The sequence below is a fragment of the Trematomus bernacchii genome, unplaced genomic scaffold (genome assembly GCF_902827165.1).
Source record: "Trematomus bernacchii unplaced genomic scaffold, fTreBer1.1, whole genome shotgun sequence".
In the NCBI taxonomy this organism is placed as follows: domain Eukaryota; kingdom Metazoa; phylum Chordata; class Actinopteri; order Perciformes; family Nototheniidae; genus Trematomus; species Trematomus bernacchii.
In genome coordinates, this window is record NW_022987727.1 from 9,299,643 (window position 1) to 9,326,284 (window position 26,642).

A 26,642-nucleotide genomic window follows, 5' to 3' on the forward strand; every position below is an offset into this window, starting at 1 on the left:
CACACACACACACACACACACACACACACACACACACACACACACACACACTGCCTTCATCCTCACCATCATCATCATCATTTACACAAGTCTATTATTGCTTTGGTATACCGATAGTAAATCAAAGTATTGTCTGTCGTGCTGCAGGGAAGCAGTCCTGACCTGCACCCCAACACTGATGTGTGTCCAAAACAAGTGAGCCTTCACAGGAAACAGAACACTACTGGATGGTCCTAAATGTGATGTAAGGCAGCAGAAGATGGGCTTTCCCTTCTTCAGACATATGTGTACATACAAAAAGTTATTATTTCAACTCCATCCAAGTGTTTCGTAGTCTATACGTTAGAGACGGCGTTGTTTGTGTCCCGCGCCTGACGGATGCCGTACAGCCACTTTATGACTCTGGCGTTCCTCTCGATGACGGAGATGCCGTAGGGGGCCCTCTCGTTGGCTTTGGCGGTGCTGTCCTCCTCGTCCGCCTCCTCCCTGGTCCGCAGCATCTCCTCCCCGCACTCCGAGCTGGGCGTGCTGACGCTGCGGAGCTTGGAGACGGACACAATGTCTGAATTAGCTCTGGTGAAGCGCTCCACCCCCCCCATGCCCTCCACCTCCACCGGGTCCAGCCCGCAGTAGTTGAAGAAGCGCTCCAGGTCGGCCGTGGCGCGGGAGTACCGGTCGCTCAGGTCCGACTTGGAGCGGTGCAGGGACGGGTGCTTACGGGCGGAGCCTCTGGAGCTGGCGTTGGATATCCGGGTGAAAGCGGGGGAGGCGGGGGGGATCATGCCTGCTCGCGCCAGCATGGGACTGGGAGGCAGGTAGACTGGAGGGGAGGGGAGAGCTTTGGAGGGGGTGGTGGTGAGCAGGGGGTTCTGAGAGGGAGGTGGTGGGGGAGGGACCTGGGGGTGTGCCACCTGACCCTGTGCAGTCTGTCTGGGTCTGAGCAGCAGCAGCGCCCTCTGAGGCTTCTTGATCTCCGCCTGGGGCCGGACGTCCACCCTGCGCACCGTCACCAAGTTCGGGGAGCTGTACGGAGCTGGGACCCCAATGCGGGGGACTCGTGCCGGGACAGGGGGCGGCCGGCGGGTGAGTTCTACTGCAGGGGGCCGGAGGTTGTTGTTGAGTGGAGAGGAAGTGCAGGAGGAGGTGGAGGAGGAAATGACGGTGCAGTGATTCACCGGCTTCAGGTTGCTCCGCTCTTGTTCTGCTGACAGGCTGCTGCCGATGCTCTTAGCTCCTGATGAAGGGGAGGAGGAGGATGGGGAGGTGGAGGAGGAGGACTGGGAACAGGGCATCGGTCCATCACATACATCATTGATAAGATTATTCAGAATATCCAAGTTCAGAGCAGGTCCTCTTCTCCAGCCCGGTCCCTCTCTACCTCCACCATTCTCCACATCCGCGGGGCAGCGGGGGACTTTCCGCGCCGGAGGAGTGCTGATCTGGTACTGGAGCATCATCCCTGAAGGGATGAGCGGCTTGCGGATGATTGGTGGTTTGATGGGGGCCTGGCGGGTGAGGGCCACCTGCTGGCTCTTCACGTATTTGGCCTTGTCGGCCTCCAGGCGCTCGACAGCGCTCAGTTTACGGGCCCCAGGCTCAGCCTGGCGGCGAAAGTAGTCCGGACCCTTGTTAAGTATCCTGAAGGGCATGGCAGAGGTGAAGGGGGCCCCGGCCAGACGGCCGTCTGAGGGCCGCAGGGTCTCCACCGGCATACTGGAGGAGCTGCAGAGAGAGAGGAATATGTGGTATCAGTGGAAAGGCTTTGGGATGAAATGACATACAAACTAAGCATTTAGAGAAAAGAAAAGAGAGGCCAAACGCCTCTGTATTGTTTCAACAAACCGTGATTTAAAGCACCAAATGTTTTGGGTGAACTAGAGACAAGTGTGTGCGAGGCTTTAATGGTGAACGAACATCCTTTTAGAGATCCCACATGTCCTTTCTAAGCCTAAGAAATAGCTCTTTTGTACTCTCTCTTTTCTTCCCACTCTCCTCCCCCTCCTCCCTCCCTCGCACCCAGAGCCCCCTTTAACTTCCTTACCAGTCGCTGTGCTGCTGCTCTCACTTCTCTTCCTCCTTTCTTCTCCGTCGCCCCTCTTGCTCTTTTATCCTGAGTCGGGGTCAAATTCCACATCAGGCCCGGCCAGACCAGCTCTATTAGCTCAGTGCTGACCCAGAAGGGGCTTTGGCTGCGGATCGGGGTCAGCGGTCAGCCACAGTGCAGCCAACAGGAGCTCTTTATCCAAAGCCAGGTCCGGTATATCAGCCGGCAACGATCCCGGCAACGCAGCAGCCTTTAGATCCTTCCTTCACGTCCGCTGTCCAAACTGTCAGCCGTCAGACCCCCACGGTCCTGCAGAGGGTTAAAAACAGATGCAAGTCCAGTCAGAGAACAGTTGAGCTCTCCGGTTTCTGTCCGCCTCTTTGTAACAAAAGCATCCACTCACTTTGATACACACTCACACACACACACACTCACACACACACTCCTCCAGCTGACAGACGGGGACTCTCTACAACACTGAAGAGGAGCAGACGGGACGGGCTTTAATACAGAGTCTGGCTCCTCCCAGCCGGCCAATCACACGTCAGGCCTGGAGCCTCAGCGGGGCACAGGGGGGCGGGGTGAGAGGCGGGAGGCAAGCTCGCATTGGTTAACCTCGAAAGGGATTCTGACCAATGAGACCCCTCCCCCCCTCGGAGCAGAACAAAACACTGAGGCAGGGTTTTCATTCAAATGAAAATTCTTTGAAAGGGAGAAAGGGGGGAGAGAAAGGGGTGAGGGGGACAACGGGCAAAAACAGCTGCAATCTTTTACATTGACTTGCATCAAGCTCTGCGGGGTGCTATGAAAACACTGTGGAAACACTGAAAGCACACAACAGTTCATCTGGTGCAGCTCTTTGTCTTCATGGGCGCAGAAGAAGAGACACAGTGAAGACAAGAGGACGGTGTGTGAGCCACAGAGACAGTAAACAAAGACAGCTCCTGGTATCAGTTGGTTGGAGTTATTTAGCGAGTGCTTGTGGGTGTATGGGCAAGACGAAAGCTGCAAAGATTCATTGATTCTTTTTTGAACTGTTGAAATGTATCGCAAAGTGTTTTGATTTTGGTTTGAGTTATTTTTAAAGGGAAAAAGTCAAAAAAATTAAATCCTATTAAACGTGAATATTTTCTTGGTGTTTTTATTACTTTATTAAAGTAAAACTGAATATATTTATGATGAGGACAAAACCAGACACGTGAAGACAACATCCACAGATGAACACTGATCGACATTTATCACCATTTTCTAAACTAAATCATTAGGGCAGCACAATGAATTTAATTGAGTAGTGCAATATAAAAAGTGCAAGAATATAATTATTATATTATTATTATAATTATAATTTCATCCAAAGACAAAATATGTAAAAGATTCACCAAGTTATGTAGGTCCTGCAGTTTTTTTATAACAAATCCATGTTTGGGACAGATCCTCTTCAAAAAAAAAAAGCCGGTAAATCGGCAGATGAATTAAAAACTAAAAACAATTGTTGGTGTCAGCGCTAGACTTAATGTTGACGGCTCTTAAAACTGGCCTTACAAGAGGAATGCTAGTTTAGAGACTAAAATGCTCCTGGATTCTTTCTGGGTTTTGAGACTCAAATGGCTGCTCAAAGTGTTGATCTGTTATCCTGTCAGTCTCCAAACTCTCTTTTCCCAGAAAAACAATTCCCTCCAACACTCCCCCACCCTGCACTGCCGCTCATCCCTCCCCTGCTTCTTATTATCGCTTACAACATACACTCCAGGGTTACATCACACCAGTTCTCTCCCTCCCCCTCACCTCCACCTCCAACACATCTATCTGCACATTTTTAATGAGTCTTTTTATAGCCGTCTTCCTAAACATGTGACCCTGTTTCCCCCCTATCTCCCCCTCTTTCTCTCATCCTGTACAGCAGACTACTAGCGGAGAGAAAGAGCAAAAGCAACCATGACAGCTTAGACTTGGACACACACACAAAATCACACACACACTCTTTCAGACACTACAGGAGCTTTAAAACACACCGATATGCAACAAACAGACACACGCGTTGCTTTCATCTTCACCATGTGACAGACCAAAGAAGAGTTTAAAATAGTCTGGGCTGAAATGAACACATTTGCATAACAGATCATAATGATTCACAAACATTAAGCGACCAAATGCCTTTAGGCAGACCTCTAGGGAGAATATTTAGAGAATAGAGCAAAAAATACTATGATGAAAACACCCGTCAAGAAGAAAATGTTGCATCTCAGACAAAGAAAGGACTGTTCAGTTAGTTTCAGGAAGGCAGAAACCCACGAAGATATCCACAACATTGTGACATCACACCCGAGTTTCACGTGTTCCAGTGCATTGTTAAAGAAAGCTAGCAATACCAGTTCTCTACAGGTTAGCCATGTTAGCTCTACCGGTTGCTAACATTGCATGAGGTTGTGTTTTATGCGGTAGAACTCCCCATGTCCTGTAACAGACTTTAACGTGGGTATCAGTTGAGATCTCCTTTAACACACTTCAACTTGTGTTGACAGACACATGGTGCAACACTGCTGTTCCACCTGTGAGAGAAAACCTTTGCACCACACTGAACACACTGAAGTCCACTGGAGACGCACACTACACACATACAGTTACATTATCCAGTGTAGAGATTATTTGAATAAATCCAGTAAAGTTGGTCTTAAAATCTAAATTCTGAAGCAATTTTGCTATTAAATTATTTGTGATAAGGTACAACAGCAGAAATAGGCAGTTTGAAACAGAGAGGAGAATTATCAATAAAGGTTTGAACACCCGGAACAAGTCCTTGTTCTTCACCACTCACACACCAGCTTATATATTCAATAGCTATAGGTCATTATAGAATGATTGTATGTGTCCATCCTTATAAACCCATCCTAAAAAAAGGCTTTACCAGAACCAGTGAGGACAAACCAGATAGCAGCTAGCTCAGGTTTAGTTTGCTCACACAAGCCTACTGTCAAAAAAACCCATCCAGATTTAGAGCTTTTCATGTGCACACTTTCAGAATAACAAACCTTTGGCTGGTCTTTGTCATTTCGATAAAAATAAATGATATACATACTTTGACAGAGGTCCCGATTCAGTGTACCCGTATTCACTTGGCTTCCCATTTGCCCTTTCCACAACATAACATATTGTGATTTAGAGTCTCCATTCCTGACTGACACACACATTACACATGATTACTACAGTGGAAAAACCATGTAAACACCAAGTGGAACCATGGGATAGCCCTCCAGTTCAAACGCTATAAAACACAACATTTCAACCATGTCCGGGCTGTTTGCATGCAAAGACCAACACACACACATTTCAGCTGACTGTTGAGTAATCCCATAATACACTCCTCAATTACTCTCCATTACTGCACACAGTTTAGCCATGATTTGTGCTGGAGATGAAGAAATGGAGGAAGAAAGAGTTTGTACTACTTTATTTTATTTTTTTAATTATTGTTTTTTTTAATCTCTCAAATGTTATCAGTGTCCTTTGTTGTGAAGTGCTTCGAGATTTGTCTTGGCAGATGAGAAGCGCTATATAAATTTCATTTATTATTATTATTATTAGCAACAAATATTGGTAAAACGGGAAACTGGCGCGAAATTCAAATAAAAACTGCTAAAATGCTTCTCACATGGCGATCAGATCTTGGACTATGTAAATGCAAAGAGAGTTACCTCCATTTATTTGCATTGAGAAGAGTCATCTACATGCAAATCCTGCAAGCCTGGACCGTCGGCACTTTTAAAATCATCAGTTAAAGTCACTCATTACCTCACTCTCGAGCAAGGCAGCTAAAAGGCCGCCGGCTGCCACCAGACAAGGTTTGCATTGACCTGGCTACAGAGATGAGGGCCTGTTCACACCAGGCATCATCCTACATCCAAGGTGATCTCATCACAAGTCAATCTGAATGTACTCCAGGTACGTCAGTTCAAACAACAAATAGGACTGATAATGTGAGAATGTGAAGCAAGCGAGGAGTGCATACTACAGTTCTGCTTGCAAAGCGTGATGCGTCACGTGATGCCGTATGCGTTTAATGGATCAACATAGGAATACAATTTAGGAATAGTCCTATGTCGTGTTTAATTAGTAAATGTAATTTGATTTATTCTGAGAGTAAGTAGTAACAGCCATGCTTTTGTTTCCAGTTGTGAATCATCAACTATACTGCTGAGCAACCTGGATCCAAGAAATATTTTACCTCTAGCCTAAAAAGGAGCCACGTTATTTGTGATTTGACTACAAATAGCCTGGGAATATGGTACACTTCAAAGCATTTAAATCTATAAGGAAACCAAAATTAGACATAACCTTTTGCATCTCAACCTACATGGAAAAGGAGTTCAAAAATAACTTCTTGCCCTGTTGGACCAGTACTGTGTGTGTGCGTGTGTGTGTGTGTGTGTGTGTGTGTGTGTGGTGTGTGTGTGTGTGTGTGTGTGTGTGCGTGTGCGTGTGCATGTGCGTGTGTGAGGGATAACTCACAGCTTGTCCGTCTTGTTTTTCCGACTTTCCGTCTTTTGCTTTCCATCATGTTCTGCTGTGCAGTTGCTGAATGAAGTCAGTGAAAGCGACGAGCGCACCACAGGCACTCACCACAGCGACAGACAGCAGAATTATATTTCTATTCCATAATGGAAACTCGCTTTGGTTCGATTATTATAAAAGTTTGCCAACCGCTGCGTTGTTATGAATGGGACTGCTTTAACATCTTTCCAACCGCCATATTGGTGGGTAATGATGTGGCTGTTGATGTCAGCTGTGTGTGTGTGCGTGTGTGTGTATGAGAGATTGTGTTTCATAGCGTGCAAACAAGTGAGAAACATGGAGTGATAAAAGTGAGCATGGATCTGCGAGCAGATATGTTGCAGAGGGTGGCAGGGGAAGCTCCAGCTGAGAGGAAGAGATGACGAACATTTTGACCACAGCTGACTGCGGTCAACTAGCAACTGGCATGCTTTGAACTAATTATAGAGAGAGCCAATGACTGGGAGCGATTTGCTTTAAGATACTGAGTGACTTGCAAACAGCAACACGTGAGGAAATGGGTTTTGGTAGGAGGGGCAGGAGGAAAAGAGGCTACATTTAACAGTTTTTTGTGTTTCTTCCTAGAAAATATCTTTATCATGACAAAAAAACAAAAAAAACAGGAAGAAGCTGAGGTACTCATTGAGGCACAGGAACAAGGTGCGTTCATGTGTGGTCTGTGACGCCAGCTGGCTCGTCATATCGCAACGATCTAGGGCCCAGAGTTCATTGACCCCAAATTGTGTAAAAACAACCGAGACCCCACCTAAAGAAATCTCACCAGAAACCTGTGTCTATGTTTCAATCTGAAACATAGACACAGAAGGATACATATTTAATCGAGTGAACTAAACGAATGAGGCAAGTAAAGATAATAAGATGAGGTGATTTTAATTAATTTTAAATCTGGTTAAGCAAAATTATTTTTCACAAGCTGGAAGGCATTCATTATGTTCCTCAGGGGCAATGTGCAGATAGACAAATGCGCAAAGCGGGGTCGTGATATACCGTTAAGCATTCGTTTAACATATTTACATAATGTTAATAATACACGCCTCTTATATAATTTCTACTCCCCCATTGCCCTAAGCCAGGGGTGCCCAACCAGTCGATCGGGAGATTCCCAGTCGATCGCGAGATGTGTCTACAAATAGAACAACAATATTCAGTTTTATCGTTAATGTCCTATAACATAATCTTCCTGTGCCAGAATAATGCACTTGAACGCATCAAAGCTTTGTGATTGGCGTGACCCCATGTGTCGGGGCGTGGCTGGTGGGCACTAGTTAGCTGACGTTGTCCGTGTCAACAGGAGTGACAGTCCGCACACTCACAAGACCGCAATTATGGCAGAAGCAAAAAAGCCCAAAATATATCATTTTCACTCCGAGTGGGAGGATGATTCTTTTTTTGTTTATTCCAATTCAAAGTCCATCTGTCTCTCATCTACAATGCGAGCGTGGCTTTATCAAAGAAGGGTAATTTAGAGCGGCATTTCAAAACGGAATTCCCTCCTAATTCTGCCCTACGCTCTTCTGTTCGTTGCGTGCATATGTAACAGAGTTAAACATGTGAATACATAATTATAAGTTTGTGAATGTTTAATTCATAATAAGTTGTGAATTTTAAGAGATGAGATTGTTTCATTTAATATTTTAAGTTTTGTTTCCCGTGGGAACACCGTCCTGTTGCACGCCTTTTTTTACTTCCGGTATGTATTTTCCACCCTCCGCGGACTGGCCATCTGTAGAATCTGGAGAATCACAGAACAGCCGGTCGTCAAGGGCCGGCTCGATTCGCTGACGGCCGTCACTGCCCTTCATTTTTTATGTTTTTAAAAGGCATCATTGAAGTTGCACCGACAGAGGTCCGCCGTTTCCCCGCAGCGAGGCTCCCCCCAGTTGACAGTTCACTAGCACCCCAGCCCCCTCCCTCTCTATTTGGACTGGTAGATCTCGGCAGACTGGCAACTTTAAAAGTAGCTCTTGGTTCAAAAAAGGTTGGGCACCCCTGCCCTAAACACATAAGTGCAATTGATTTGCCAACTCACAATATACAGAGTTAAAGAAAGTTTGACTGATATTAATGGTTCATCAAATTGTCCATAGATATTGCAATAAATTCGCAATAGTTAACTATTTTGGTTACAATAATTGTGTAGTGATTAGCACTACTAACAAATAATGTAATGGCGGGGGGGCAGTTGTCTTCAGCAGTGCTTTCTCAGGTTGGTCGCCCACTGGAGGGGACAAGCAGGAAGCAATGACGCATGTCACTACAGGAAATGTGTGACAAAGACAGAAACACAAACAAACACACTCAGCTGGAGTGTTTGCTTCTGACTGTGTGTGTGTGTTGTCTGCTGTTTCATGGTGACCTTAGCCCGTCTATTTGTGGGCACTTGGACTTGCCTCTTTGCCACAAAGCCTGTTCACAATGCACCGGCAGCTGCTGTTGGGGGTCACACTCGGAGTAAGCTGTAGCACTGACTGTACAATAAAACCACAGATAGACTTCACTGAAGTGTTTAGAGTTTCTATTTGTATCAGTTCTACCTTGTGAAATGACAAGATAAAAGTAACATGGCATGCTTTGGAAATTGTAGTCTAACAAGACAAAAACTGAAGGTCCACTTACTAGCTTTTTCAAGAGCATATTGTGTCTACAAAAAAGATATAACTAGACACAATAATGATATGAAATATATGACATTGACATGCTCAAGGACAGTTTAGCTTATCCCGAATATTTTTAACGGTTGAGTGTAGAGACATGTTAGAAGCTCAATGCTGACATTACCATGCTAAGGTTTGCTAGTTAACACTAAACAAAGTAGAAAAATCCAAAGTCATTCAGATGAATTATTTGAGTATTTGTTTAAAGTTGTTGACTTCTGACATTTTCAATTGACCTTGACAGAAACCATGGAGTCAGGAGAGGTTTCCTTTAAAAACAAAGTCATTATGCTATGTCAGTTAGCTCACAGAAATATGTTTTATTTTTCTGAAGTAGCTGGTGTTCGGGGCTGTGTGTGTAAAGAGACAGGATAGGAAATAAAAGAGGAAGTAGGGAAGGAAGGACCATCCCATAACATTTCCATGATCTGAAAAACTCTTATCATGGCTGCCACTTGAACACTCCAGGCCTAATGCACTTAGCCAAGCATCTCCCTTGTATCCTGTAGTTCAGGGGTGCCCAACCTTTTTTTAACCGAGAGCTACTTTTAAAGTTGCCAGTCTGCCGAGATCTACCAGTCCAAATAGAGAGGCGTAGCCATTACTGACAGCCTACTACCAGGTAAATACACACTTCTACTTGTATAAAACTGACCTTTGTACGATTAATACTTCATAAAATACTGCAGATCCTTTATCTTACCTCTTTCTAATCTACACACGTATTTAACTGAAGTTACACAACAGTGTTGTTGATACAGAGTTGGAGTTTATTCACACGTCACATACTACAGTGGGTAATGTTTTTAAGAAACATTGAACAGTGCTGCCACATATGACACAGGAAAAAAAGAAAAGACTCTGAACCCTTTCTTTGGCATTATATAAAAATAGTGTTGCTACAAAAGTATAAATTAGGCTTACTCATAAGACAACTCAGATCTGAAGCTACACAGGAATCTGCTGCAATAAAAAAGACAAAATTAATAGAATCAAACCCTTTTTTTGTTGCATTTTAGTATATATATATAGTATAAAAAGAAATGCATTTAAAATAGGATGCAAGCAACACTGGTTTCTTAACCTGAATTGATAATAGACTATAATCAATTGAAGTTTGCATTCTTATACAATTTTGTACAATAATTATAATGAATAAGTTCAAACAAACTAAAACTTACAGCTGATTAATAACGGTATCTAACTTGAGTTTTTATTATATCAAAAACCTGTTGAAATGCTACTGTTATTTTTACTGTCCCCAAAAAGCGCGTCGGCAGCCTCCAGGAATGCTTCTTTCACAACTTCGCCGTCTTTGAAAGACTTCATGTGTTTCACAAGAACGTGACTGACACGATAAGATGCTATGGTAGCAGCCTTGCTCTTGTTGTTGGGCCTGGTGAAAAGTGACTGCTGTGCATTTAGCTGTCCTTTCAGGTCCCTCACCTTTTGGGAGCGTAGGGCAGAATTAGGAGGGAATTCCGTTTTGAAATGCCGCTCCTAAATTACCCTTCTTCGATAAAGCCACGCTCGCATTGTAGATGAGACAGATGGACTTTGAATTGGAATAGATACAAAAATAATCATCCTCCCACTCGGAGTGAAAATTATATATTTTGGGCTTTTTTGCTTCTGCCATAATTGCGGTCTTGTGTGTGTGCGGACTGTCACTCCTGTTGACACGGACAACGTCAGCTAACTAGTGCCCACTGCCCACCAGCCACGCCCCGACACATGGGGTCACGCCGGCCAATCACAAAGCTTTGATGCGTTCAAGTGCATTATTCTGGCACAGGAAGATTATGTTATAGGACATTAACGATAAAACAGAATATTGTTGTTCTATTTTTAGACACATCTCGCGATCGACTGGGAATCTCCCCGCGATCGATCGACTGGTTGGGCACCCCTGCTGTAGTTGATTGATAGTCTAACCTGATGAAATGGGCCAAAACATGTGTAAAAACACACAGGATGTGCAACACTAGCCCCGGCCGGTCACCTCACTGACACAGCAGCTTCGGTTTAAAAGGCTTAAAGGAAGAGTTCAAAAGGTTATCAGTCACTCCCGTTCCAGGTTTCTGGTTAAGAGAGCTCCAAAGACAAGATAATGAAGACGGAGCGGTGAGCACCGGCCCTCACGGGATTCAACCCTTAATACCCTGACCTCACCACACAGTGCTGGGCCACGCTGCTCACTTCCTCCTGAGGACAGCACCCCACACACATGCATGACTGAAGTGTCTGGACTGCAGGGTTATGCAACTCTGCAAAGCATTGAATCAGACAGTTATTAAAGCATCTAGGTTCTGTCTGTATGGCCCTCCCCCACTCTCTCCCCTACAACCCCCCTCTTCCACCTCTGCCCATCACTGTCTGCGCCTGTGCCCCCAGGAAACACACACATCCATGCACAATTACACCCAAGGGTGAGGATGAGGAGGGGTCCAATGACATCCTGTCTCATGTGTGTATGTGTAGCTATGCATCTCTAAATGTCAGCATCCCCATATGTGTGTGTGTGTGTGTGTGTGTGTGTGTGTGTGTGTGTGTGTGTGTGTGTGTTCTGACTGAGTAGGTAATCAGTGGAGAGCAGGTGGCTAAGTCTTCCCTTGGGAAAACTAAACACAGCAGCAAAGACAAACATATTAGAACATCTGCCGTTTACCCACATTAAATAAATAGCACGGCTGTGTATGAAGAGAGAATCTGCCCATATGGTACATTTCATGAAAGAGTGGTTACGATTGAGTATATTTCCATATATTGCAAAACTGTAAATAAGAAAAGATTCTGCAATTTGGTTCTATCATAAAGTAATCCGCCATAGGGTATACATTCCAAGTAATAGTGCACTTTGTATGCAACCAGACCAATAGGATCTGCATTCATTACAGTCCCTGTTGGAGCAAACATCCTAGCATCTTTTCTTTTCAGAAGCACTGCCTACCACAAATGTTCTCTCCAACACACACTTTGTTTACTTCTGTAACATATTGACATCACTCTAACACTTCGGTTCTATAGGCTAGCGCTCCAACACATTGTTCATGATAGGCGGTCAGGACATCTCTTAGTAATTGACCAATCACAACAGAGTCGGCCATTTAACCAATCAGAGCAGACTGAGCTCTGGTTTCAGACAGAGGGTGAAAAGAGGTGCTGCAGCACAGGCAGTATGAGAACAATGAAGAGCTTTCTGAACAATAAAGCATGGAGACACGTCACAGTAGAGACACTGCATACTGACGTGAACCTGGAAATGAGCATCATATGTCTCCTTTAAAGAACTGTTTGAAGAGACAAGCTATATTTAAAAACATAAACAATTCTGGTACATTTTTGAAGCACCGAGCAACTTTCAGCCTTGTTTTCGAGGTGCAGCTTAAATGAACAATTTCTCAGATAATACATATTTTGTATAGATGCTTAATAACTAGCAGGACTACCCCTCCTCAGATTTACTATGCTGGAGAGATTCTTATTTAGCGGAGCCTCTGGAGGTTCAAATAACTCTGAACCAGCAAAGAAATTCTGCTGATTATGGAAGCTGAGATGATTCCCCCGCAAACTGATGTGTGGACACACTAGTGGACATATGTGCACAAACAAACACAATATGCAATAACTGTAAAGCTGCAATGATTAGGTAGAGATACAAAATGTAAGCAAAAATACTCAGAAAATGTGGTTTTCAGCCAATCAAATGTGAGATATCCTGCTCCTCTCCGTTTGGTATCATATTGAATTGAATATCTTTTATTTTAGTTTTTATTTTAAAAGACATCACCTTAGACTTGAAACTGGAAGAGAAATGTTTCATTAATTTCTGACGTTTTATAGTGGAAACCATTACTGATTCATCTAGACAATGATCTGCAGATTAATCGAAAATGAAAATAATAATTAATTGCAGCCCTAGCCAACCGCTTACTAAAAGATGTGGACTTGAATACCTGGTGAAAGGTACACACACACCCACCCATACACACACAGGTTTGCGCTCCAACGGTTGAGCCTGAAAGCAAACAAAAAAATCCATGAGAGATAATATTCCCCCCTTCAGCGTGGTGATGAACACATTCCAGAGACACGCAGGCATGGACGCAATCACATACTGCTGTCCTCTGTCAGACACACACACACACACACAGAGTCAGACACACTGGTGGGAGGGAGAGTGGTCACTGTGGAGTCGCCTCTATGGCTAGGCCTCACTGTTGGCTTGGATACAGGGATTCTTTTACTCACTCACTGACACACACACACACACATACACCGTTGGTTGCACTCATGTGCAAACACACTCACACACACACTGTACTCTTTCTCTGGCTGTTCACCCTTTGTAATCCGTGATTATCCCTCCACTGACACATGGAGGTTCTGAGAGTTTCTGTTTGTTTTAGCCAGCAGCCACACACATAGCCTACAGGCTGAGAAGCAGAGTAACTCCGCGCAGTTACAAGGATGAGCTCATGTTTGACTCTTATCAGCGCTGAGATAAAGCCAACACTTGAGCCATGGTGATAACACTCTCTGTTTGAAATGAAACGTCAACATGGACTCTGTCAGAGAAACGTTACATCCACTCTGCTGCGTGCAGCTTCTCACACCGAGAGTCCTGGAGCAGAGCTGCTCAAATGTTATAATCACAACCAGTATTTTTAGATTTGGCATTCTCGTTCAAGGACAAGGAAGCACATGCAGGGACAGAAAACGACAAAATCTGCCTCTATTATCATTTCTAAATGTGTATGGTTTTATGACAATAAAGATTCAGGAAGATCCTATTTCTAACCGCTTATGTTCAAGATATTATTAGCAACCATGGAATGAGTACATTTAACATAAACAGCCTTAATCCATTACTGTCACAATAATCTTTATGCATCTATGTGCAATAATCATTTTACTACGGTTATATACCACACTTCATTCTACAATGTGACATTTATTTGATAAATACTGCTGCTACTTACTTATCTACCTGAATGTGTACTTCTGATTATTGTAATAATCTTTGTTTTAAATACTATGCGTGTTTTATTTATTTCGTATCTATCTGTACTTTGCTGTAACAATGTCGATTTCCCGTCTGTTGGACGAATAAAGGACGTCTGGTTCTGATATAAAAACAGTTTACAGTTTGCTGTTGATACCTGCCACAGCAACAACCCCCACGCTTCCCTCTTTCTAAGAACACAAGCTTCGCACATCTGGTCAAACAGGACATGAAGTAAAGTTGACTTACATCATGTGTACGAGTCCTAAATCAGCTGCAACTTCCCACAGCTTCAGTTCCTCTGTAATAACAGGTAGTGGATGTGCTGCTGATCTGCTGTTGGCTCCTCTGTGTGTGCGAGCCGAGAGAACACTAACCTGAGCGTCTCTCTGCTCCTCAGGCTCATATGCTGCCCTCCTTCTCCTCCCACTGCTGAGCAAGACTCCGCCCCCTCTGTGGAGAAGCAGGAAGCGAGTGCTTTTTCCTCTTAGTCACATGATCTTCCCGGCACTTTCTCATTATCCTGTCTTTTTTTAGTAGGGGCAACTCATGGGAACAATGATTCTTTTTTAAGAAGCATAATGTAGTGGAAACAGAAAAGCAGGTGTCACTAGCGGTCATAATGAAGAAAACAATCAACAGAAACTCTACGGCCAATGTTGTTTCTTGTTCTATAACAAAGCTTTTTTAAATTAAGATTCAAACACTTTTTGGTGAATTAGGGGTTTATTTCAACTCCATTTCAGAAGCTTTGAAAGTACTAACCAAGACATTTTTGGGGATTTTTATTTAGATCCTATCCAGTTTGAACAAAATGTGTTTTGAGATGTTCAGAAACTACAGAGGCTGTTCTGCCACACACAGACACCTGCAGTCAAAAACAGGCACTTTGTAGTAATGCTACTACCAGACAGTGCCTGCTAACAGTAGCAGGCACAAAAAACAAAAATGATCAAATTAACTTGTTCATCATATTGACAGAATATAATGCATTCAAGTTATTTTTCCCAAGACACCACAAGACAAACAGAGTACAGGAGTTACAAGTATCTTTCATGTAGTATATTCAAATGAAAGAGAATCATTCCTAACCTTGGAAACTGTTGAAATTAGTTTTTTCCAAACGTTTAATACTTTGTAGTAGCCCTGCTTTGAGTTTCTGTAACGCAAACTTTTCCGGCGGTCTTAGATACGTGCTATTGTCTCATGAGAACAAGTCTTTTCCTGCTTGTTCAACACAAATATCTGCCAATCTTGCTGCTGGAAATATGAAATGCATCGTTCCTGCTCACATCTTTAGCAGGACAGAGCAGCGTTTATTTAACTAGACATATAACCAGAGCTGCAATGATTGGTCTATAAATCCACATTGATTGACCTAGAAGGGAATTGTTTACAGGAAAATGACATAGTGGCTGATTCAGACAAGAGACGATGTAATATTAATGCGCATGTTTTAAAAAAAGGAGCTCAAAATAATAATTAGAATAATGGTAAGATTTTTTTTTTTTTTAACATTTTGAAAAAGTGAAAGAACATAATTTGAGTAGCTCTTTGTCCAAAAGAAAAGGGCAATACATAACTAATATATATTAACTATATATCAAATTATAATAAAAATAAATATTAGAGGTGATCTCATACAAGGCAAAAATAATCCTAATGAAATAAAAAGTAAATATTTAAAACAGCTAAAGGTGCAAATAATATGGAAGTGCACATGCAAATAACAGGCGACTAAATCAATTAAACTATGTAAAGAGAAAAAGTTTAACATTATAAAACAACATCAATAACTTCCTATAAATAGGAATAGACGTCTTACCTGAAGAAAAGCAAACGTTTACGTCAGCATCGGAAAGCGGATATACGCTTTTAATTGACTGGGTTCAGGCGGATTTACCAAATAAAACACAGATTTTGCCAAGTTATTCCAGATAACACAAGCTTTTGCTTCCCATCAGATATGTCTGAGATAATAAACAATGTATTCTAGTAAGCCCGGGAAGGGAAGTGGAGTAACAGAAGGCTGGAGAATCAAAGAATATGATTATGAAGGAGGTGTGGTCGAGGATATCCTGTCATTAGGCCCCGCAAAACAGTGGCTCAGCAGAAGCTTTCACTACTTTTGCCTCCAGAGGGTTCCTGGGAGTTTGTTTGAAGATTTGTGTCCAATTTATAGAAAAAACGGACTCTGTACATGCACTTTTATCCATTCCCTGGAGCAGTTTGTTTAACTTCCTGAGCACCGTACAGTCCAAACACACACAAGCGGTGCTTATTTAAAGGAGTCAGCAGGGCGGGGTGCAACGGGCCAATCTCCCTGCGGCACACACACTAAAATACATGTATACACACAGATTCAGGCCCTCACACCCACAGTCTGAAGTCAAACACACGCATGCATGCAGTGGTCAGTGATTCTCTGGAGGCAGCAGCAGGGAGCGGACTTCCACTCTTCGCTGCAGGAAGAGCAATGGGCAGCTCTGAAGTCAGACACACACAGCGGGAGACCATGGGATAGGACAATAAACATTTGGACTAGGTCAACAGTTTTCAACACCTACTCTTCCTCTGTTAACACCATCCATCAACAGTTAAAAAGATACTGTTCAAATTATTATTTGTGTTTGTTTTAAAGTTCAATAAATGGATGTTTTCAAAGTCAATGAATAATCGTATTTAATAATCGTGATATCAATTATTGACCAAAATAATCGTGGTTATGATTTTTGCCATAATCGCACAGCCCTACTTCTCTGTCTAATCCTCGCATGAAAGGTGGCAATGCATCTTGGAACAAGTTCACATTTTCTGTGTTTTTTGTTTACCATGCTTTGTAGGTATGACTTTTTTGCCTAGTCATCATACATCTTGCTTACAACCAGCTGCGGGAAACACTGTTAATGTCAATGTGTTAATGTGAAGCAAAATGATTGATCAAAAAAGTTATTTTATATCAAAAAATGTGGATTTAATTGAACGGTCAGCTACGAATGAATGACTTGACACATTAACTTTCAGGATGTAGCCCTACTTCCTAGATCTTTCCCTTACTTCTCTATATTACCTCCATCCTGCCGTCAAACTTCCTATTTTCTACATTTTCTAATTCCTCTCTTCAACTTTTTTCCTCCTCTTCTGTCACTTCCTCCCTATAGAAAACCACACAATCTCTGTGCCAGGGGGAAATGTTTCCACCATAACACCCTGTGAGCTCAGGCAGCCCTGTGGCAGTGGTAAAGCATGAGAACACACACCTTCCCTCTGAGACACAGAGGAGGCAGGTGGATTAAGAGCATTAGTCGAGTGTGTGGTGCCTTCTCATTTAGCCAAATACTCTGATCCATGATGCACAGATGCTCACTAACCCACACATGATGAGTCTATATTTCCACCCTGCTGGATGTTTACTAAAAACACTCTGTCTCTTCACAATTCTCTTTTTATAATCATCAGATGGAAATGTCTTTTTATAATGACCACTGGAGAGGGTGTGAAGTGTTAAGTTACTGCAGCTCAGGCTCTTTTCTCTCTTACCAAAATCATAAGCTCCTTGCACACACGCATTCCACGAATGCAGGGACACCGCAGACCCTCATCTCACATTACTGCTCACATTACACTCTGACATGCCCAAGCAGGCCCGCTCTGTCACCCTGCATCCTCAGAGCTGGTGTACATGTCAAACTGCACCAAACTGGAATAAGACTGTGAATATCAGAACAATCCACTGTAGAGTGCACTGTAATGACGCAGGTGACAAGTCCAAGCAGTTGCCTGTCTCATGGAGTGGCAGTTGAAATTCAAATTTCAAAAAGGGACTTCCCATCAGTCCTGTTTTACACAGACTTTTACACGCCTGCAATCAGACAAAGCAAATATGTTGCGCTTGTTCAAACATTAAGAGTTCTTTAGGGCAACATGTGACGTGTTTCAAAGACCTTGACCCCTTCTTCTAATCAAAAAAACTCTCTGACCCTCGTAAAAAACGTAATATCCTCTGCAATCCTTTGCTCTAAAACTACTTCAACAGATGCTCCTGGCACAATAAAGGACACTATCTATATTCTTCACAAACAGAGCAAAATGATCTCAGTGTGGATTAGTTCACACATGCAGCTATCCCTTTAATATCTCTGCTTGTACTGCAGGCAATACTAAAAGCACATTTGCATTAACCCTGAAAGAAGATTTTATTCATAGCGCCCACTTCTACTCTGCATTAAAGAGGTCCTACAGAGATTTAGTGTTGCACTGGGACCCACTACATGTTTGGTTTTTGAATTATCAAAACCAATGAGCAGAGGCTAAGATGTTTCCTGACTTTTAATACAGCTCATGGGTCAGGCTCCCAAAGACTGGATCCTGCAATTTGCATTATTAGGGTTGCAATTAATGGTTATTTTTATTCTTAATGAATGTCCCATTAATCAAACGATCGGGCTACATAATGTCAACAATTATGGGAAATACGCAAACCCAGAGCCCAAGGGTGTTTATTCAAATTGCTTGCTTTGCCTCAAAAACTAAAATCCTTATATATTCTATTATGTATCATATAAGACCAAAAAACGCAGCACTTACATTTCTGCAATCAAATGTCTGAAAACAACTAAACCTATGTTATGTGGTTGGCCAATTGTGTACTTTTAATATCCAAATGTTTATATCAGTATTCAAAACTAAAGAAATGTGTATATTTAATCAAGGTAATTGCACTTTTTTGGTTGCTTGTAATGGCGACGTATCCTCTTAAAGCATGCATTGGTGTGGAGGTTGTCTGCAAGAAGCTGTCATACAGTATATCATGCTTTTATCCAGTTTTAAGTCAACATTTTCCTTTACACTCTTTAAATCTTGGTTATTCTTAATTATACGTTTTAACAATATAAAGGATTTTAGTCCTTGGCCATATAGATCTCGAGTGTTTTAGAATAATAAGATCAGCAAACAATCAATCTTCTAATCTAACTCCCAAGAAGAACACAAATTAACAGATTTTTAAAGTCCAATCCCAGTTAACCCCAATGACATCATCAATGTTATTTCATCACATTTAGAAAGCTCCCTTCATCCTAAGCTTCAGAAAACATATTGTTTTACAGGCTAGAGACAGACAACTTCACTTGAAACTATTTTACGCGTTTAGATAAGACATCGGTTTAAGACACGTTTTGTCACCCTTCAGTTGATTAAAAAATATCTTTGCCTTTTTCTCCATATTTGGACTGTAATACCCTCACACTAAGCAGACAGTTTGCAGCCACAGAAAGATGGTTATATAAAAGAGTATCCAAAGTGACACACACACACAACAGCAGGGACGTAAAACAGAAATCCGTTAAAGCTGTCTGTTGTAGCTCCCTGGTTAGTAGGTCAGGGGGTGTGGAGGGGGCAGGGGAATTAATGGTTAACAAGGAGCATGTTGCTAAATAGCGACCTCAAAACAGCCATAGGCGCTGACGACAGGCAAAGGGCAGTCTCTGTCATGTGCAGGGAGGAAACATAGCCTTCTGGGAATTAAAAAACTGGAGGGCATGATGAAAGAAAGACTGGCATCCAGAGACTGCTGTCGTTTGTGTTGGGAGGGTGGGGCAGGAGGGGAGATACTCCAAAAACACACAAGCAAAGGCTGCCGCACACATGCAAACGCTCTGTCCCACTCGCGCACTCTGGGTGTGTAGGGATTCTGATGAGCAAACACTTTGTAAACTCATCAAACCAGATATTGTATAAGCAGTCATCGTTGATTAAGTCTGAACCGTCTGGTTCCCAGCCTCAAACCCAAAGATGATTCATGACTGTGTGTGTGTGGGCTGTTGCCATATTAATAGAAGCAACACCACTTGTGCTCCTCACCTGGCAAACACTTAACACAAAGTAGAACTTAGTAAGTAGATCCCTGTGAGACTCATGTACGTCTGAGTCAGTCTTTATAAAAGACCATAGATGTATAGAGCGGCGCAGTAATGAGTCCTAAAACCCGGAAAATACATTTGACCACTCACAGGTCCCTCGTCTTGAAGTCGATGGTTTATCGAACATTTGTCGTTAGAAGCCTGAATTAAGATCTGTGGTCAACACAATCTTAAAAGATGTTCACGTTTTGATCTACGACATAAATTACGTCAGTAAATACTCCACTTGTGAAAGTCCAAAGCTTTAATGTGTCACAAAATCAGCGGTTCTTAACAAGTGACAAAATAAATAAACTACTAAAAGGTCATAGCGCCAAAACAAGTCCGCTTTTATCTTAGCAGTGAGGCGCAGCCATCAGATAGTGCTATACGAACAAATGCACAATGTGAGCTTTTTATTTTTGCCAATTGCATTCAGGCTTTAAAAAAAAAAAATCACATATTGATGAGCTTGTTTAGTATCATAAAAATGTGTTTGCCACAAAGCTTATTTACTGCAATATACTCAAATGCAATGGGGAAATCCCATTGCTTTTTGTCCAGGGGGCCCTTAGCACTGCTAACTTCCGGGTCGGCCTACAAAAATACGTAATCACTGCACCACTCTAATATATGATATACATATACACATATATATATAAAAATATAAGAGAACTGGATTCAGCGTTAAGGCAGGGCCTCGTTCATTCCAATGGAAGTTACTCATCAACGCATCATCGGTGTCCCACTCCCTGCCATCGAGGACATCCAGGGGATAGAGGCCGTTTCTCAATGTCGAGTAAAGCTGCTGCAGAGCCACTATTTCAAGTATACTACGTCATCGAGTGGCGCCGAATGCTGGGCATTTAAACAGTCCTTCGGCGCCACTCGATGAAGTAGTATACTTGAAATAGTGGCTCTGCAGCAGCTCTACTCGACATTGAGAAACGGTCACGGTGTCTGCAGAGGGCGCGTAATATCATTAAAGACACCTCTCACGCTGCGAACAATCTGTTTGCATACTGACAGGGAAGTTACAGTACCATTGTTTGTGAAAATTAGATTCCATGCTTCAATCCTGGGGGCTTGGGGAAGACCAGTTCAGCTGTTGCAGGACTGTCACCGACATCATGTGTAACCTCTCATTGAGCAAAGTTTGTTTCCGGTTCACAACTTCACTCAGTCACGCAGGACAAGCTGTTTGCATGTGAGGGATCTGCTTGTGAGTCCTGAGCTGCTGACCTCCAGAGTTTAGTACAGCTGAGACACAGCATGCTGGGACAGGGAGTCACACTGACCTCATTCCTCACCCAAACAGGGAACACCCAAGGGCCAATGACAGAAGGCAACTCCGGCCACATGACTCCTACTGTCTAGGATATTTAGGCCAGAGGGGGCTTTACCTGACTGAAGCTGGCAAGAAGGCAGACTGCAGTATTTAAAAGTGAAACAAATGTCAAACTCAGCAGAATTATAATTTGTTATGTTCCATTTCCTAAAACTACACGACAAAGGTTGTTCTTTAATGCACTACATTTATGAAAGCTGTAATTACTTTGAAGATCAAGATTTCAATTATACATACGTGTGTGATCATATAATGTGTAGTATCACTTAACATAATATCAGGTTATAAAACATAATGCATGGTTCCAGATTAAACCACCCATCGGTAAAGTCAAATTAGCTCCACCTAAACTACCAACAAAAGTGGAATAATATTAACAGATAAATGTATCTGCAATAATAATAATCGAACAAAAAGGTAACAATGACTGAGGCTGTTCTTCTGCCTTATTATTTAATTTACTGACAATATTTATAATCCTTAAGATTTAAGTCTAGGTGCTAAAAATAGGAACATTGATGCAAAAATAATAACTTGCGTTTACACTTCATGATCAAAATAAATGTACTTCTGTACAAGTACATTTTTTCTTGAGAGTGCCTGGGACAAGATGTTCTATCCATAAATAATTACGCATCATATAGGCATCTGCAAAATGTATTTCTAATGTATGTCAGTACTTGTCTTCCACATTTTTGCTCATACATGTCTGTGCCATGTTAATTCAGCAAAACAACACTGACAATGTACACTACCATGGGGTTCAGACAGGTAGCTAGTGAGTGTATATAGATGTTATGTCTGTAGCAGAATACATGCCATAAATACTCAAACATTGGGTTTGATATAGTTAAATTGAGGATCGAACTATAGGTAGCCTATATTTTTTATGCTAATAGTTATGTTCTTCTGCTTGACTGAAATGATGAAGGCATGTCATTTGGTTAGTGCTGCTGCTACTTGAAAATATCTCAATACTTCTTCTTCAGCCGTTCATGAGTGTACTTGTGCATTCAAATCTGCCTCTTAGCTAGCGCCGGCGATATGCAAATGAATTCATAAAGAATCTGTTTCACCCATAATAACTAGGAGATTAGAAGAGGTCTGCATAATGCTAGACTGTATATGGGCTCTGTGTGTATGTGTGCGTTTATGTTGTATACTCTAGGCAATATGATGACCTCATCTTCTCATGGCAGCACAGATAAACCACACAAAGCTACATCAGTGCAGCAATAACTGCCAAATATAGGTAGCATCAGAGGACAGCGACAGACAAACAGAGACAGACAGAGAGACAGTCAGGAAACTAGAAAAAAAGAGACAGGAAGACTAACACAGACAAGAGGGACAGTCAGCAAACCAACACAATCGGATAACAGCCAGACAGTAAGTGTGAGAACTGTTCCCATGCAGCTTTGATCACATTGGTCAGGAATGAGTCCTACACCTGGAAATGAGTTAGCATTTTAGCACTTCTGGGTTTCCTAACCTCAAAGTTAATGTTTTTTTTTAATGAGTTTGGGTTAAAATGCCTGAAAAAAGGTCAGTGATCAACACAAGCTTACGAGAGTTTAGCTCTACGACATCAAATACGTCGTCACTGGTGAACGTCTGAAACGTTCATGTGTCTTAAAATTAGCGTATTTTAACAAGTGGCTAAAGGAGACTAAACGTCATCACGCCCAAACACTAGTCCCAGTTTAGCTTAGCGGTGTGGACATAAAGCCATTTGAACGTTGTGTAGTTTGCTAATAGCATTGCGCTAGCTGTTTACCTCGACCAATTGCGTACACTTAACGACAATATAAGTGGTGTGCAATATTCCAAAATCCAATTGAATAATTGAGGGAGCTATTGCGATGCTAACTTCAGGGTCGGCCTACAAAAACATGGCATCATGCACCAATCTATACAGCTAGCACCACAGGAAAGACAACAGCCAAAAAGAGAAATACAGACAGAGGTCTGAAAGTACATAGAAAGAGAGACAGGAAGACAGACACGCAAGGAAGTGAGCACAAAAAAAGTATGACTTTGATAGCAGTCAGACAGTAAACATGAGGACTAAAGCCACGCAGTTTCTGGGTCACTTCAGCACTTCTTTCTCAAACAATGCAGGATTCAACACTTCAAACTTGCCATGTTCGTCCTGGAAAAACTCTACCAAAATAGCCCTCATTGTATTCCTTTTAGTCATTTTGAAATGTAGAACTTAAGAATGGCCAGTCTGCAAAGCAAAACAAAACAAATGTTCCTATGTTGTTCTTCAACAAAGATGTTGGCTATAATATTACAGACCACAGTTAGAGGAGCATAATCTAATCTAGGCCACAGGACTATTATTTCCTGGCTTTTCATTGTGATGGATCGTATGTAGGTTTTGGAAGGAAAATGTGTTTTTTCTCCCAGCTAATCACAGGCTTGGTGTTGTATCAGATCTTTTGGATGAGCTGAGAGAAAACAGAGAACATCAGCAGCATTAGCAACAGTGGTTTGTTACTCTGTTATACATGCCATCACAACCGGGCTGATGTAACATGAAATGTTCCAGTCTGTGTGTGGCAGCTATGTTAAGCACAAACTGCATATTTCAGACACTGACCTCTACCATAGTCCTTAATTAGAAAGGATTCCCCTGGTTTTTTCCCCTTGGCAAGCTCATTTCACACTGCCGGGACCAAAATACTGAAAAGTTAGGACAGGATGGGCAGACAGAAAACCTCATGAAGCAAACCTCAAAGATAGTAAATTACTGAAGAATAAACACACATAATTTAAGGGCTAAGAGCAAGTTTTGTTTTCAACAAAATGATTAATCTTTTGATTTATATGTTTTAACCCTAACATTTAAGAAGTGTTCTCCCATTGGAGCCTCAACGTTTAAGAATACAAACAACTCCACATAAAACTGAATTATAGATTAATCTGCCAAATAGTTTCTTTTTTTAAGTGTGTTGTTAAGTCTATAAAATGAATATTGAAAACTGCCTGTCATTAGTGCCAAATATCATGCCTTTAAAAAAGGTCTTGTATAGTCCTTTTAACAATACCAAAAATATTTTGTTTAATAGTGTGTCAAATCAGAAAAGCAGCAAATCTGGAGAACCTGGAAGCAAAAGTGGCATTGTTCCATGAACATGACTCCATACATAATAATCCACTTCTTTTTTCAGCTCTAGCGTTGTCAGAAAGAGCACACTATTCTTAAGAGGTGGAGGCAAAACTGTTTCCAAGAAAGGACACATTTTGCATTAGCGTCAATTACTGTAGGTCTATCTCATTTAAAAAAGTTCAAAATGAAAAGAAAACATGTTTGTGTTGGTTCCTTTAAAACCCCAGTTCCGCAGTACAGTTGAGCACAAGTCTAAAAAGGATTTTGCTCACTGGCATTGCGAAGCTGCTGATCAAGCTAATGTAAGCCCCTGAATAAAACAAAAGGCTCTGCTACCATTGGAGAAGCCAACATCTTTCGAATGCATTACATAAGCCCATCTCCTGCTTTGATACCACTGATGTAAAAGTACATCCCCTGGACAGGACACTAGTGGGCTGTGGTGGGCCCATGTCTTTGGTTAAAACCCCCATAAACTTATTTCCAGACATCAGCAACCCACTACTCTTCATCACATTTGATGTTTCCCCTTCTCTAAATGAAGGAAACAAAGTCTCTGAGGATTCTTCAGAAGACAAATGTGAAAAACAGTCTGCAGTTCTGCACAACCGCTACAAGCACCCTGTCCTGCTCGGTTATTAACATTGGGAAGTATGCTTTTCCCATTTAAACAGAGTAACAGAAACAGGGTATGCCGACTGTTTTTTCTTGTTTTTCTCAAGATGAACGCTCTCTTACAGAGGGGCCCAATCGGCCCATAAAAAAAAAAGACTCCACGCTGACAAGCAAACCAACTGCTGTAGACTGCAGGATGCACATTCCTGGTCTGGGAATGATTAAGAATGGAAATTACAAGGTGCTGTGTTTGTTGTCATTGCCCAAGGTGAACAGCTTTTGGAGGTCTAAATTAGCCAATTATTAAGCCAACATACATCTCCGTTTCTCACGTTATATTTCATTTAAAATGGGTCATATTATGAAAAACACACTTTTTCAGTAATTGTGCCTGTTTATTTTAGTATTCAACAACCTACAAACTGTGGAATAGGACAAATCAGTCAGTTATTTGTGGGCTGTTTTGTTAAGAAAACATGGGATTCAACCAAACATTCAAATCTAACTCTACTTCCATGCAAAAGACAGGCACCAAGATGACCTCGAGTTCAACTTGCTGATTCAAAGAGAGGGCAACTAGGCTTATGATTCAACAACAACACATCTATGGCTTTAACTTCCTCCTCTGATGGAGAGAGAAACAGCTCTCCTTCCCCAGGTGTTAATACATCAACAGCCAAACAGCCTTGTGTGACCTTTAAACCAGACTACTCATATCCTCTTACACTCAGATGGACTTCCTCTTCTTATGCAACAGGCATCATGGTACCTCACAATTCTTCTGGGAATCACAGCTTACTAAGGCCTGTTTCCCAACATCTCCTCCCCAGCAAAGTCACTTCTGCTAACTGAGACTGAGGTGATCTCTAAAAGATTACACACCCACTGCGGGCCAAATGCAGCAGCACTACAGAAATGGTATGATTCTCTACCCTACAAAAGGCAGCTCATGCAAATAGCCATGGTGTAAAACGTGCAACAATTAACCATTGGTAGTTCCCTTTGGTACTAAGTGGAAAGATTATTGCATTTGAAACATTACGTTGACACAAAACCCCAAAACTATTTTGTCCGTCCTCGAAGATAACGTTGTATTTTAAATAAATATTTAACTGCATGGGGCATCGTGGTGACTTCATACCAATTTATTATTTATTATGCTAATGTTAGCTTACAACAACACGCACATTTTTCCACGTGACCACTTGTTATTAAGAAAAACGTACTTACCCGTGTCTACAGCTCTTTTTGGAAGATGGAATGTTTGTTGTTCTTATGAGAAGTGTCGAAGCAGTTCATTCTAGCTACAGGCTTTTTCATTTAAACGGTTGTATTGACTATTATACCAACGACAGAAGGTGTCCACTTTCACAGACACTTTCAATCTTCGCG

General features: G+C 42.1%; 1 protein-coding gene across 3 annotated transcripts; it reads right to left on the bottom strand.

Annotated features, from left to right (window-relative positions):
* On the bottom strand, positions 1-26,642 carry wu:fa11c10 (protein FAM110A). Of its 3 annotated transcripts, XM_034145410.1 has the most exons (4): positions 26,481-26,610; positions 14,522-14,725; positions 2,042-2,353; positions 1-1,722 (listed from the first exon to the last, which is right to left on the bottom strand). In XM_034145410.1, exon 4 carries the CDS (start codon positions 1,710-1,712, stop codon positions 336-338), a length of 1,377 nt encoding a protein of 458 aa, XP_034001301.1. In that variant the 5' UTR covers positions 1,713-1,722; positions 2,042-2,353; positions 14,522-14,725; positions 26,481-26,610; the 3' UTR covers positions 1-335. The 3 variants fall into 3 exon arrangements, with proteins under 3 accessions (XP_034001301.1, XP_034001302.1, XP_034001303.1); XM_034145411.1 differs by lacking the exon at positions 14,522-14,725 and having other exon boundaries at positions 26,481-26,642; XM_034145412.1 differs by lacking the exons at positions 14,522-14,725; positions 26,481-26,610 and adding an exon at positions 2,448-2,688.

Bases quoted from the DNA above. Each gene is read 5' to 3' on its own strand.
- wu:fa11c10 (XM_034145411.1), bottom strand. From the start codon at position 1,712: ATGCCGGTGGAGACCCTGCGGCCCTCAGACGGCCGTCTGGCCGGGGCC.